Source organism: Eucyclogobius newberryi, unplaced genomic scaffold (genome assembly GCF_026437365.1).
Source record: "Eucyclogobius newberryi isolate DKJ021-1_F unplaced genomic scaffold, fEucNew1.0.hap1 SCAF_15, whole genome shotgun sequence".
Lineage (NCBI taxonomy): Eukaryota > Metazoa > Chordata > Actinopteri > Gobiiformes > Gobiidae > Eucyclogobius > Eucyclogobius newberryi.
In genome coordinates, this window is record NW_027315779.1 from 14,478,240 (window position 1) to 14,493,860 (window position 15,621).

General features: G+C 39.4%; 1 protein-coding gene across 1 annotated transcript; it reads right to left on the reverse strand.

Annotated features, from left to right (window-relative positions):
* Positions 1-1,036: 1,036 nt before the first annotated feature.
* On the reverse strand, positions 1,037-14,413 carry slc47a1 (solute carrier family 47 member 1). The gene is made up of 17 exons (XM_072446114.1): positions 14,104-14,413; positions 13,578-13,679; positions 13,218-13,286; positions 13,010-13,158; positions 12,723-12,765; positions 12,383-12,427; positions 12,212-12,309; positions 11,453-11,550; positions 11,270-11,383; positions 10,405-10,472; positions 10,206-10,314; positions 6,556-6,631; positions 6,411-6,480; positions 6,162-6,294; positions 3,456-3,550; positions 2,902-3,003; positions 1,037-1,721 (listed from the first exon to the last, which is right to left on the reverse strand). Exons 1-17 carry the CDS (start codon positions 14,314-14,316, stop codon positions 1,404-1,406), a joined length of 1,902 nt encoding a protein of 633 aa, XP_072302215.1. The 5' UTR covers positions 14,317-14,413; the 3' UTR covers positions 1,037-1,403.
* Positions 14,414-15,621: the final 1,208 nt, after the last annotated feature.

Genomic DNA, 15,621 nt, shown 5'->3' on the forward strand with positions numbered 1-15,621 from the left:
AAAGGTTGTACATGTTTTGTTTTTCAAGTAGGCTTCTGCTAAAACATGGGAAATTCATAACACACAAATGTAGCACTGCTCTTCAAGATGACATAAGTGCGGACAGATTGGTGTTCTATAATTTGATGCATTATTTACTTTCATTTAAATCAGGCCTGATTCACTTGTGATTACATCATCACCCGAGTTCATCAGTGACAGTCATCCGGACTCCTTGCAGAGTCTGTAATCTTACCTCCACAGACAATCAGAGACACGCTGTGACGTTACAAGGGCAAGTCACTATTGTTAGGCAATTACTTGTTATACTGTAGCTAGTAATCTTACAAGTGTATTTGTTGAACTTTATTCATCAAAATGGACAATTATCACATTTGTCTCCATTCAGATTTCCATTAACATTTGTGCTGGGGATTTTGCAAGTTCCAACTATCGATGTTAAAGCTATACTGGCTGAAACTTGGTGTCCTTTAATGTTATCAGATTTAATTGACCATTTATTCATTAATCGCGGGTCATTTTTCAGATTTGTTTGTTGCAGTAAAGCCTCTTCTTGGTCTTTCACTTGGCTCTTCAGGACTGAATGTTCCAAATCTTACTTCAAAATATCACTTATTTTCACCCTGAAGCAGTACTGGTGCATAGTTTTACCTTCAGACTGTAATGTTTGGCTGGTTTTCCCTCTGTGCCCCTGTGATCACTGGCATGCTGCTTGCCTGGCTCATTCACACTCACCCCATGGTCCTGGCTGTGCTCTCTTTATTAAAATGTCCATCAGTGGTTAAATGACTGCATTACCACACTTCTGTTGCCGGAGATGTTGGATTCAGTACTTCAAATTATGTTCAATTAATTTGGTCAGAAAACATTTCTTTTTAAAATTCTTACCCTACCTTGCCCTACCTTGACCAGTCACTTTAAATCACCCATGTAAGATCTCAACCATGTGTCAGTCTATTAAAGACAATGAAAATAAGTCCCCACAAGTATAGTAATTCACTCACATTAGCACCAATAACCAAATAAAACCAGTGGAAATAATAAACAGTATATTTCTCTTTTTCTCACATATATTACAGTATTTAAATCCAACATAAGAAAAGAGATTTAGGGTCAGCAATGATATTTCACATTGTAACATGATTCAGGTTTCAAAGCTACCTGTGTGGAGACATCTGCTGTCTGTTGCCCACATGTTCCTGTGGCGAGGGATGTGTAAATGTTTCTTATATTCTTATATATCATCGTTGTAGATCATCTTTGTAGAAAACACTTTGATTCTCGCGGTCTCGCTCCTCTCCTCAGGAACCCATTTTGATGCTGCTTTATGTCGGACTTGTTCAGCCATGCACACTACAGCTGCCACAGTAGAGGTCCTAGAAATGAATATCCCAACAGCAAAGCTAAGAGTGAGTTATGACAACCACAGGGGCAGGAGTTGTCCCGTTGGCCCAGTTTAGTGTACTGTTGGCCCGTGAGTGCTTAAGAAGCTCTGGAGGTGGGAATGATATGTAGAAAGCGATGCCTATCAACAACACAAGGACTGAAATCAGCAACGTGAATCCCCGCCGCAGTATGAGCTGAGAAACTGACAGAGCAGCCTCCGTTTTAGAGTTTTTGTTGTTTGTTGAACTGTTGATGTCATAAACAGGTTTTGCCTCTTGACTCTGAGTTTTGGTCAGACAGTAGCCATCAGTTTTAGATGCATCCTCACTCTCAACCTGCGTTTAAAAAAAAAAAAAAAGCAATCATTAGCCAAAGATCACAAGTTCAGCACCGATCAGCTTTTGTTTCATACAGGCTCACTCAATTAAATCATTTCTTTCCAGCAGGCAGTACTTTTAGGATAATAGCATTTCCGGAATTTTGGTAAATGTTCATGGGAATTATTCTGGTTTTATCCTCTTGAAACAAAAAACAGCACAAAGTTTAACATATTCTCTGCACGATTAAATATGTTTTATTATACATCAGTTATTTTTTTCACATTAACCTCAGAAGGTGGTGCGATTATTCAACCCAGAAAACTGGATTGTTGAGTGTTGAGGGGACTTTAAGCCTAAAATTTACATATATATGTGAAGCCAATCCCCAACAAATAATGATAGCTCAATATTTGTGGACCATACAATTGCATATTTCTTGTATAACCACTGTCCTATGGTATAGTTGAACATATAAGAGCATGATCAATTATACATAATTCAACTATTATTATTATTATTATTATTATTATTATTATTTATTTTCACAACGCGATAAATGTTTTCCTAAATAAAATAAATCTGTTCATGAGTCAGAAAATATATAGTTAAAGAAATTGCTCAAGCTCCCATTCTGTGCACTTCAGTGTTTAATTTGCTCTACCCAGCTGGCTCCTGCATTCAGAGTCCACCTGGATCTGCATGAGCTGCTAAATATAAATCTCAGTTTACAGGGATATAGGCATCAGTAGGACACCATGCTGGTACGTCATCATCAAAGCACTCATTTAACTGGTGATGAGGCATGTAAACTCCACATTTGGGCTGCAACCAAGCTGTGCTTAAGCTGAACAATGATATTCTTTAACTATATTTGAATTACACCTATTAATGTTTGCTTTGTTAATGTGCGTTTACTACCACTACTATTATTAATAATTCCCAACGCTAATCATTTCTACAATTACTCGTACAACTACTTCTACTGTATTAAAGCCCATTTTATACCTAGGGGCTTCATATTTAGGTGGGATAGACAGACTGCCTCGTCAACCCCAACAAAGACTCGCTCCTCATTTGTAGCTGCACTATCACTTTACTGACATCTAATGGCCAACTAAGGAATTGCAAGTGATCGTGACGTCAAATGACAATCTATAAGCCTTAGTATTTGTCCACATAACGATTGGTCTCTTACCATTGGTTCATCGCTCGAATCAAAAACGTTTCCCTCTGTCAGCACTGCGCTCGCCGGCCGATTACATGTCACAAGTATTTTCTGTCCAGCACGACAACGGGCCTGCAGAGTTATTTAGAGATTAGAAGATACCATATATGCTCTATTACACTTCCAAAGCACAAACCTTAAGTGAAAGTAAAAACTCTATCCATTCAACTTTAGTGGGAAAAGGATAAAAGTAATAAATTGTGTTACTTAGGGATTAAGTTTAAGGTACATACTCTCCATGCCACTACTGCCGTTATTACTTTCTGTGCAACTACTGAAGCCACAATTACTACAAAGCCGATACCCATATGCTGTAACAATTTCCTATTTGTTACAGAGACTTTTCTAATTTTAAAATAAGTGGGCTACTGTGTCTATTACTATTCCATGTATATAGTTGACTGCCCAAGATAAACAAAGAATTGTAGTAAAATCGAATTCCAGACTGTCGATTCATTGCACGAAGCGTCTAGTGCTCTCTTCAAAATGTTCCTATGATGAATGAGAGAGGATAAGCAATTTACCTTCTGTGTCACCTTCTTCCAGTTGAGTTTGAAAATCAGAAAAAGGAAAAATCCCACTTCAAGCAGGACGCAGATCAATAGGCCCAACCATAGACCTAGAAGTGATCACGAATGGGAGGAAAGTGATTAATAGGTCCGTACAACTAATTAGTAAACCAGCCAAGAAAGCTTACAAAAGGCACCATAAAACTGTAAAAGTTTATTGGACACAGGGTAAATGCAACTAGTACTTGTTCAACATTTCCCCTGATCTCTTAAATCCAAACGGATAGACTTTGGCAAGGTCAGATCTAGAAATGTGTCCCCCATTCATAACAAACATTTGTGGCTCACTCAATTCTCAGCAGTGGACAGCAAAGTGCTTTTCTCTGGTGGGGGTAAATGGCTGACTGCGGGGAGCTATATTAATCCATGTTAGCATGCAGGTCACAATAGTTTGAGAGCTAAATGACTACAGATTTCAAAAGCTTCTCACTGTCTGACCTAAATTTAAAATGTTTTCAAAAAAGATAAGTGGATTCCAAAAAAGGGAGAAAAAAAGCATGTCATATTTTTTCCTAAAACGCTTGAAAAAAGGAGCCCCATTTAAAACTGATGCTGTTACTGAACCTTTTGGAGTACACACAATTGGCTGGAGCCTTTGTGAAGCTGAGACTCTGTAATTTTGGACTCTGATGTCTGGTTTACTTCAATTATAAGTAGAAACAAGCTCTGCACAGAGGAATTCAGATTTAAAATTCTGTGTAGATTTTCTTTGTTGAATATGAATGAGAAAAGCTGGTTTCTGGAGGGATCATCTGATTGACTGAGCGTTTGTTGGGTCTTGGCAATTATTTTAAAAGCTGAAAGTAAATTCACTAACAATTAGTATTAGGGACATTTTAGTTTTTAAGGAACTAAAATGATATAAATCCATAACATCCTTTTCATATCAAATTTTATTTAAGGGTTATTTTTTATGCTTCTCAGAATGGTTGATTTTAATGGAAATAAGTGGGTGACGGGAAGGACACAGGGCTGTACAATCAATCAAACGTATAATCATGCCTTAAATTATTATTCTATTTAAAATGTAGTCAATGATATGTATGAACGTTCTGACCCCGCAAAACTTTGGGCACAGCAACTCGTCTAATCTACAGTGGCTTTGAAAACAGAAGTGTCACAAAATAGATATTACTAACAAATGATATCAGGTCTATACTTTCTCAACGGCATGGAAGTAATCATTTGAAATAAGGTTGACTGCAGTTATGAGCCAAATAATCGTGATTGTGGTTTTTGCCATATTCGAGCAGCCCAAACTAAACACCTCAATCTGCCGGCAGCCACAGTCCAAATGAGCTGTTAAACTGGAGGACTAAAGGGGAGCGTGAGCGTGATTGGTCTGATAGCCATAAACACTTTGAACTCCGCCCTTGAGGCAGGTGTCTCTAATGGTCTCTAATCAGAGCAGTGTGATGTCACTGGCCTCTTCAAATGTAGTGGCCATTGGCAGCTGCACACACTCCAGACCACAAAGCATTTTCAATAAAATGGAAAAACATTAACTAGGAACAGAAGACAAAGCTATTAAAACAACATGTACTCAGTTTAGTTGATTATGGTGTGTTCACATTTGCACATTCACTACATACAATTTGGGGCTGAACCCAAAACTAAACCTGGACTAGATTAAAACATGACCAAACCAAGGCCATATCAGGACTAAAATGGGCTTTATTTATGACCCAATAACATAAGTGTGAACACACTCTAAGTACCCTTTACCCACCAGCCTGTAAGTGTAATCGGTTGAAAAACGCAATATTTTGAAGTTTTATGCAAAAAAGACACCCCCTCTATTTTTGTAATTTTTCTAATGTGTCTTTTATTTTGGGGAACATTCAACCAGCAGAGTGTGCTGTGCTCTAAGCTCTCCAAGAGAGAGACGAGGCGCAGGCGCAGCTCAGAATTAAACAAGCTGTATTAGGACCATGGATCTATTAGGACCATGGATCTATTAGAACCATGGATCTATTAGAACCATGGATCTATTAGGACCATGGCTCTATTATGGTTAGGACAGACACGTCTCCTCCGTCTTTCCCAGGTATAACCATAAAAGTTCTATTGTTGACTTGAAGTATTGTTGAGTAAATCCATGTGTAAATGCGGAGACAGAACAAACGGTATCTTTTAGTGTTTTGTGAAAGTGCACAATATTTCTGTTTGCACCATTCACGTGGTCTTATTTTCGCCATGAGTCTGCCACGTGTTGTATTTAAAGCTTTATTTAGACAAATTAAACTGTTCCGGTGCTTGGTAAAATGCAGGTAGCATGCAAAATTATACTATTTTGATTGCAAGTGTTGCAGACTGTTTCTGTATGGAGGCACTTATTATTTTATGTTATCGACCTGCGTGTGTACGTGTAGGAGAGATTTAGTTACCTGTATTTTTATTTGCATATTATAGTTTATTTATGATCTGTTATGTTGAGTCAATTTGGATATTATTTTATCATTTACCAAAAGTGTTTGTTTTATTGTACTTTTATAATTTCATTGAGTGTATGAGATAAGCTGGGTTAGGGCTAACAGTTCTCCTTCGTCCTTGCTTCCGCCTAGGGCTGGCGCCGGTATTAAGTCCCCCTTAATTTTTTTCTTTGCATGATACCATACCCACTCTAGTGTAAAAAGTCACTGTAAAAGATTTTAAAATTACCTAATATCCTTAGGTCTGCAAAAAACATGAGTGCTACTCCTACTGGCAGACCTATGAAATAGTAGCCCACCAAGTTCGACATGGCTGCAATTTTCTGCACCCCAGCTCCAATAAAGATACCTGAGCAAACACACTAAAAACACAGAAAATGTAAAAAGAAAAAAGGAAACAAACTAGCCACTGCAGTGCTTGCAGCAATGTTAAGTGAAAGTCAAGACAAAAGCATGCATTTATAGTGTTGTAACAGACCAGAAGTGCATCAAAGAACTGTACAAAAATGTAGACTGTGAAGCCCTTTGAGACAATGTCCACAATGGTCCTGTTGGCAGTTAAAATGATAGTGTAAAGAGAGAGTTTAAAGACATCTACATTTGTGTGTTGGTGGAAAACTCACTGGTCTGAGGTGAATATGAAACCAATGGTAGACTTGGAACCTGCCAGAACAATGCCCTGCAGCACAGCAAGAAGCCCTACAGTGCAAGAGTAAAAGACAAAATAAAGACTTAAAGATCATGTTAAAGTGCACTGATCAGGCATATCATGACAACTGAGTAATGTGAACCTATTATCTCATGGTACATGTTAGTGGCCAATTGTATATAACCTTGAGCATAAGAATTGAGTTGTTTAACAAAGTCTTAATAGTAAATATTCAAAACATCTCCTGAGTATCTTTTGGTTTTATATTAAGATTCATGAACATAGTCAGTGCCAACACACACGCACGTACGCACACAATGTATTCCTGGATCAATGCACATTATGACATTATGAGGGGTAGGTGCTCTACCATCAAAGGGCACTTTTCCATGTCACTTCAATTAATTCATGCAAAGCTTTTAAAATGTAATAAATATGTGCATGAGTTTTGCCTACTGTAAAAAGCAGGGTAATATAAAGTATTTTTAGCAGTCTGATATGGAACTTATAGTCAGGGAGGTCTGCAGCCCAGTGGCTCCTACTGGACACATTTCCAGTAAATTGTACTCTTTTAGGGTAATGTTGGCCATTAGTCATGATTTATTTAAAATACTCACAGTAATCTAAATTTGATTTTTGTGAACAAGCTTGGATTATAATAAATTGCACTTGTTAAGAGTGCATTGTTTTTACTGTGATATGCACAAACGCATGGTAAATGATCAAGAATGATTGACATTGATCAGAACATTGTTAAGCAAAAACTGCTCCATTCACACCTTTTGGTTACTTATCTATCCATTTTAAGCAAATTAAAGTAGGCTCCTCTAAATCAGGACAGGTAGGATATAACCCCAAAACATACCCCATAGGTTAAAAAAAATCCTCCAATGAAGGTAGTCCTGACCAAGCCTAACAGAAAGATCTGGAGATGGGTCCCTGGGTGATCACGTTTCCTGAGAAGATGACCCAACGGCAATAGAGGATGGGTCAAATGCAGGGGGACAAACCGGAACAATGAAATTTTAAAAGTTAACCCTTCATTCTAAATTATAATGACATTAATTTGATTGTTTAGCCACCAGGTGGCACCAGGTGTGAGAGCGCTAAGCAAAATGCATTTTTAGTTGCCAGCCAATCAAACATGGCTAGGCGACTGGCCATCACTCCCAGTGGGCCGGTGCACTTCTGGACCGGTCACAGTCAGACTTCAAGACAACGCAGAGTCTTCGCTCTGCTCTAGTTCATCGCAGGCCCACAGACATATCCCAGCCCGTTGTCACCCATGTCAACCCCCCCTTATATTCTCCTGTTTTCTCATGTTCAGCCAATTGAAAAAAAAAAAAAATTTTATGTATTTTTGTCCAGCACAATTAAAGCCGTTTCCGTAGGCATGCGCATCGTGCTGACATGATCTCTGCCAATGAGCCAAAACCTACCCTCAAAAGTTACACAAAACATGATGTACTGATGCAAGTCTGAGTGAAGCCTGGAGTATTTAGGGACCACTTTGGACGACCCCTGTTCACTGCTGCGCACCAGGTCCAGGTGCAAGCTCAGTTTGGGGGCACGAATAAAGGGAACTGATGGAAACTTTTTATTTCATGTTGTAATTACTTTTAAATAATTACATTTAAATAATTACATTTGGATTTATACACCTATTACAAATCAACTGTTCTAGCATTGTTTTATTCTAATAGCTTTGGCTTATACTATGTATTTTTTTTTAATGCAGCCTTAAAGCATTTGGGTGTGAGTAACAATAAATAGGGCAAAATTTTCGGCCATGCCAAGCATTATTAAAGGTGCCATAACATGCTTTTTTTCACGTTTCATAGTCTATCCTAAGTACATAATTGATAATAATAAGGGTTGTGCAACACCCTTAACATAATAGTTAAGAAATATGACCCAGACCTTGGACCCCCTCACCAACCCGGAAATGCAAACGGCTTGGTTTGATATTCGCCCCCACCCTTGTGAAGAGAGATCTGGCTCCCCCGCCCAACCCGTGACGTAGTCTCAGAGAGCGTGTGTGCCCCGCCCACCCGTGACGTAGCCCCACAGCTGTCTGCTCCGCGCTGCGCCGCTCCTGCCGCGCGAGTGAGTGAGAAACGATAGAACTTCAGATCAACACTACTTTGAGACTAAATAAATCTGGTGTTTATTCTACAGCGTGCGCAGAACAGATATATCTATAGATCTATATATATATATATATATAAAAGTCTTATGTCCATCGCGCTCTTATTTCCTGTTTTTTTGGTATCGGATAGAACTTCTCTCCGTTTATTGTCCCGGTTGCTGCATCAACTGCCACATCAACCTTCACCATTGTGATAATAGTAAAGAGTGTGATATCATTAATGAAGTTTTGGGCCTCTTTGAACCGTGTTTCCTCGTAAATCGAAGCAGAAAAACTCTGGGCTTGTAGGGAGACACGAGCAGCGCGGAGCAGGGGGGGAAGGGGGCGGGAGGCGGTAGGCGGCAGGCGGGAGGGGGAGGCGGGTGGAGAGGGGGGGGAGGGTGAGGGGGGATGATGACGCGTGCCTGTGGTTATGACGCGGTCCTGTGAACACCCCCCGTCAGTTTGGAGATTTGAGGAAAGGAGCTAGTCTGTAATATAGCAAAACACTGCGGGAATCAATCAAAAAAATACTCTGGGTACATTTATGAAGCACAAATAGCAATGTAAGAAGGTTAAAAGCTCTGAAAAGTCGATTTTGCATGTTATGGGACCTTTAAGATAAATTAAAATGCACTAAAACCAAAAAGCACCAAATCCTCGTAGTTACATTTCAATTAATCTACCCACATATTAAGATAGTACGCTTATCCTATTGAAAAGATCAGTTGAAGAAATAAGAATTTTTAAAAAGTTGTTTTGGTTTCTAAACTGCCTGATAGGCGTGATTGGATAGGGAGCCGGTCCAGACCAAAAAGTCCAGGGCCTATTTCTTTTCCCAGTGAAGCCATGGCTGCAGCCTCACACAGGAATGTGCACTGACGCATCAGACGACCGTCCAGTCCCTTAAACTTTTGTGAAGACTTGACAGAATTTATGTGTTGTGTTTTTTTTTCAAGAGAATTCATCTCGGCGTTAATTCATGTTATTGACTTTACAGACGTTTTAGCCTATTTTATTAGCTGTTTTGCTCAAAATCAGTGAATCAATAACTGGCTAAAAGCTCCAAATGACTTCCAAATTGTTCCTGCAGTCTGTGATTCTGCTCCAAACGGGGACCAGGCCTGGGGGGTCTCCTGTTCTTGTGGCCCTCAGCACTTTACCTATGGCCTGCTACTGCTGCTGGTCTGGGGCCACTGCAGAGCTCTGGGGACAAGCAGTATTTGTCTGCGCTGACTGACTGGAGGGATGTGGACTTTGGAAGCTGTAACAGGCGGACGAACATGAGCGAGGCAGCGAGCTGAGAGTGGGCGAGATGGGGGAAAGAGAGGGGAAGAGAAAGAGAGAGGGAGAGAGTGGAGCGGCAGTGATATCACGGTATTTGATTGTCTTGAGTTAAAACAGCTTTACATCTCTGCTGTCGTCTTACAATATACCTGATCAGTATTTTATGTTTACTAATTATATCAAGTAAAATCTTAGAGACATGCAAATACCTGACAGGACCAGAGCCACTTTGCTGGTCACCAAGGCCCGGGTTGTATCTCCCGCCCCAAGAGCGTTTCCAACTCGCACACTGACTGCAGCATGGACACCGAAAGGGAACTGTAGTGTCCCAGATGTCATTGTCAGTTCCATCAGTCTTTAATTTTCTTTTTCTTTAAGTATTAGTGTATTTTTATTTAAAATTCTTACCATGTATATTATGGTCGCAATCTCCGTCAGGATATGTTGTGCAGCGAGATCTACCTCACCAAGCACACCTGAAAATAGTTGCAGCTGTTTTACAGGTAATCCACAGAATAAGGCAGGAGACAGTCGGGATGTCTTAAACAGAAGAAGTTTATTATAAATCATACAGGCCAGGAGACGCTTGTCAACACTATGTATTGGCAATGACCTTTCAAGCATGGCAATGCTTCCACATTAAAGGTGGAATGAACGATTTTTTGGCGCCAAATCTGAGTCTCATTTCCTCGTGGCGTGGACTGCCGATTAGTCCTGCCACGTATCAATCATAGAACGCACCTACCGCTCACCTGCAGCCTCGTTCTGGCTCGTCCCCAGGAGAGCAGCACGTTTCCCCATGTCTAAGCGCATTGATCTATTATAATATAGTTCCCTCAGTGTACAGGACAAAATTAAGACAGAGAAAGACAGTTCGAGCTGACTCAGAAGAGACGGAAATCTATGGAGACGAGAGATGCGATGTGATCCGTCGCGCTAATAAACAAACGCACATGTAGCATCAAGGCTTTTGTGTGCGTCCGCACGGGGGTGAGTTCCGCTTGAATTCTCAACTCGACGAAAAATCGTCCATTACGCCTTTAATAAGTTTAAGAAAACTCTTTTGGAAATCATAAGGATGAGACATGCTTGACCGTCGTGCAGTTTGACCTGATAAACATAGGGTAATTTATGTGACAAAAAATAAAGTGTTTTTTTACTAGTGTATTAGTTATGATGACTTTTGTATATTTTTGCCATCCCTTCCATTTTAATTGAGTGCAAAGAAAACCCTTCTCTCTTTCACAGAATCGGTACATAGTTTATCACTTACCGGCCAGGAAACTACCAATCTCCCAAACCCACCATTCAAAGCAGATCATAAATACACTTGGAATGGCTAGTTTCATGTACGAGCCCCAATCCTGCAGACAGTCAGTGGACCAGCCTGAAACGACACACCACTGTGAGCTGCACTGAAGACCATGAGAGGGCCTTTGAACAAGTCCAGCCTCACCTCCCCAAGTATTCTCGTGCAACCTTCTCCACCTGATGTAGCCAAATAACAGCAGGCAAATGGTGATATGAGAGAGAGCACTGGCAATAGCTGATCCCCTGGAAAAAACACAACTTTTACTGAACGTTTCAAGAGTTTGACAACAAGAAATCTAACTGGTGTATTCTGTGCCCAATGCCGTTACCGGTATATTAGATCTAACAATACGGAGGAAATATTTGTTCTTTCTTTCTTCTTTTTGCATAAAACAATAAGAACAAATACATATATACAAAGAAAAAAGAAAAAGAAGAAAAAAGAAAACATCCTTTTGTAAACAGAAAAAGACATTGAAGTCTGTGTGCTAACCTAACTAAGCCATGCAAATGCTGATGCTTTAAATGGCTATAACAAGCAGCTTCACTTAGCATTGTATTTGATTACGACACATATGTTGATTGAATTTAAAGTTCACAAAACAGCTGTCTACAGAGGTGATGTTTGCCTAATATTACATTGACATATGGCAGATGGTAAAGGAGGGTCAGGACAGGCCTCAACATGAAAGAATAAGAAGTTTGTCCAGCTGCGTGAGGGTCAAAGACTACTATCATGTTTATTAGTATTCTAATGTTCAGTGCGATTCGTTGCTAGTTTGAATATCCTGAGGAAAATTACTGGTGAGAGAATCAACTCAGACATGCATGCAAGTGATCTTTTATTTCTCATGATATTTGTTGGTGTTTTTTCATAAATCCCCCAAATGTTTTAAAGACTTACATGACTCCCAAGTCAAGGCTGATGATTAGCACATAGTTAAAGCCCAAGTTAAAGATGTTTGCAACAGCAGCCGTGTACATCTGAGGCATAATGATCTCCTGATGGAAACAGAGAAAATAATGATTCAAAGTGTATCTCGTTTGTCATGTATATTTTCCAAATTGTATTTACCTGATTCTGTAGGTAGGCCACTTGCAGCTGATGTATAAACATGGCCTGTAGCAGGAAATAGCATTATATTAATGATTAATAACTCATTCATTATACTACTCTGGTCAACTTTTTTATTTTGGGGACAATATTTTGAATGGGTCTAACTTTGTTGAATTCATTTTAATGTATTCATCATCATGAAAGGATTATTTTTTAATTGTATGTATTTAATGATTAAAAACATGTACTGCATGATCAAACGTATATTGCTATAGTGTCACCTACTGTTAAGAAAGAATATTACTTACTAATATTACTGACTGTTGTGGGAATATGTTTTTATGAAATTGTAACTTACAGGAACAGCTGGTAAAAAGATCATCACATAGAGCTGTGCTATTCTGTAAAAGATAAAAATAAAGATAAAAAAGGAACAGATATATCTTGAAAAAAGGAAACTGATTTATATGCCGGAATTAACTGTGCTGGCTGGGACCAATCCATATGTATAAGCCATAGATTTGAACATGTTTTTCACATTTTAGCACATTCACCTCTGAACAAAAGTTATCGCAGTGCCAATGCAACAAAAAGATGATGTTATTTAAACTCTACTCTTGCTATTGGTGTACACTACAGATTTACCTGGCCACCTCCTCCTCTTGGCGCATGGCGATGAGTAAGCTGTACGAGTTTATAAGAATGCTCCAACAGGGCAGACAGAACAGCATCAAAATCACTGAACCCTTCTGAAGGATGATCCCGACTCGTTTCATGTTTTTACTGCCAAACGTCTGCACAACACAAACTGGAGTAAGATGAGCAGTCCTGAGTGTATCTCTGTTTAACTCACCTGAGATATAAGTGTATCACAGGCCAAACCCAGACCCCAGCCCGTCGCACTTGTGGTGACATTAATGATCTGAAATGGAAGTGAACACATTCATTCTAAATCAATGCTAAAGATTAGACTATCAGGGAATAACTGAACTCTCGCACCCTGACTAAATAAAGAAAACTTTGTTCCTAATGTAATAATTCTTGTAAAAAGAAACATCACAATTCACCACCATTACTACATTTACTTACATCACATTATTACTAACATTACTTATAGTTCACCATTTACCGATAACAGATTTGGGAAGTCATAATATCAGCATGGTGGCGCCATGAGACACATTATGTTGTAGTTCATTCTGAAAGTACATACTGCTGAGGCCAGTGCATATCCAGCCAGCTCTGCATTGCCAATATGACCACAGAAAATAGTGTTGACAAATGGCAGAAGGAAGTTGAGGATTCGAGACAGCACCTGCAGGACAAAAATTTACTTTTTAGTTAACATAAGATTACTTCCATTGGATGAGTTGTAGTCCGTTTTTGCTCCAATTTGAATATATGACCAATTTACAAGCATGCAGTTTGTTGATTGTATTTGACACTTTCCTCCTTTTTTAAATTCATCCTTTTCCATAAGAGCAGTGCTTGAATGTGGACCCTTTCATGCTCTTGAAACATGTGCTTTGCTACTCGTGCTATAATGTTTGTTGCCATCAGATGTTTAGCAACTGTCATCGTGTGCTAACTTCGAGAGGCTGCACTAAGATTACAGACAGACTCACTCACACTATTTGGAAAAAACTCTACTACATGTTTCAATGTCTCAACAATAAAGTGCAGTCTGCAATGCACTGTGTAATCTACAGTCAACAATATTTCAACTTTCCCCTACTCACCAGTGGACCTGTGAGCCTCAAGACTTGGTACAGCTCCTCTCTGTATGCCAGTGGAAGCCAGTGCCGGACCTTTGCACACCGAAACAGTTTATTGCTCACTGTGTTTAGACCTTCTTCCTCTTCTCTTTCAGCTCCTGGTGCAGCAGGAACCCCAGCAACAGGTCTAGCCCCCTGTGTGGGCCCTGCAAGAACCACACAGTCCAACTTCTCCATTCAAATCACAAGAGGACAAAGAGCGAGAGAGAAAAGCCAAAAGACCAAGTAAGGAGGGAGGCAGGGAGGAGTGGTGTGAGAAAGGGCCTGATAGTGAGCTGGAAAAGAAAACTAGTGTATGTATGTAACAAACCATAAACCATAAGCATTTGTTACCAGTTCAAATCAAGCATCTTAATTTGACCACTTTAAAGTAGCACTTTTGAACCCTCTACCATTTTTAACTTCAAGACACAGGTTCACTAAATTGGAAGCTGCTGGTCTTGCTGGACGGAAGAGAAAGACACTGTCAATTGTGTTTGTGCAATATTTATAGTGGGTTTAGGAGAACGTAAAGGATAATTGTCTCGTACCTGTTTAGCCGACCCAGTTTTACCCAATTAGACAAACCAGATAAAAGATGCCTCATTCAATCTGTCTGTATTCTGCTGCTGGAGAAAAAATTGCCTCCTGACCTCATTTTTGCACGATGCACTGTTTGCACGTGCACTTGGTAAATATGTTTGCTTTAACCAAAAAAAGAGTTAAAGAATGCTTTTGGTTTTCTACCTTTATCACTGCACTGCTATGGACAAACGCTCAGTTTGATTGATTGTATATATTAAAATGAGTCACTCCTGTCCAAAAAGCGGTGTAGACATGTTTGTGGAGTACATGTTTACACAAAGGGCAGTGCTGAAGGTGTAAGTCTTGTTTTACGAGGCTAATCTGAAGCGGAATGTATCTTTGTAAATCGTACACTAAGCCGATTACTGCACTATATGAAAAGATTTAACTAAATAGTAATATGTAAAAAAAAAAAAAAAAAAACATAATGTTATGGAATTCAAATCAAGAGCTAAAATGTTAATTGCATACAATTATTAGGTCGAATACACCCAACCTAATAATCTTTTGGTGAGCAAAGTTAGTATATTTGCCTCTGTATCTCAAAGTAATCCTCACCAGTTTTGCCCAACACTATGCATACTGCTTAAGTATGTTTCCAGACAGAAGGATTTGAATGTTTGGGCACTTGGACATTGGCTTGATCTTATCGGTTTTCTTCGTACTTTGCTCTCTGAAGTTGTCTTCTTTATAAAGACCTTACACCAAATTAATAACCATTTATTTTTACTCATACTGCTCAATAATGTATTCACCTGCCCTTTAAAGCCACCTCTGTGTTAATCACTTACCTAGCTTTGATCCAATCACTGCCATTTACCACAAAGTCATCCAACAGCCTCTGGTTCTGGCTCCACCGTTTATCTGCAAATGGAAGAGCGTTAGCCTCTCCGTCTGTGGGAGTAGGATCTCTCTTTC

Excerpts from the sequence above, each read along its gene's own strand:
- slc47a1 (XM_072446114.1), bottom strand. The coding sequence starts at position 14,316 with ATGGAGAAGTTGGACTGTGTGGTTCTTGCAGGGCCCACACAGGGGGCT. Across the intron at positions 10,315-10,404 it reads TTGCGACCATAATATACATG|TTCCCTTTCGGTGTCCATGC; the intron begins GTAAGAATTTTA and ends GGGACACTACAG. Across the intron at positions 3,551-6,161 it reads TGCAGACCTAAGGATATTAG|GTCTATGGTTGGGCCTATTG; the intron begins GTAATTTTAAAA and ends GATCACTTCTAG.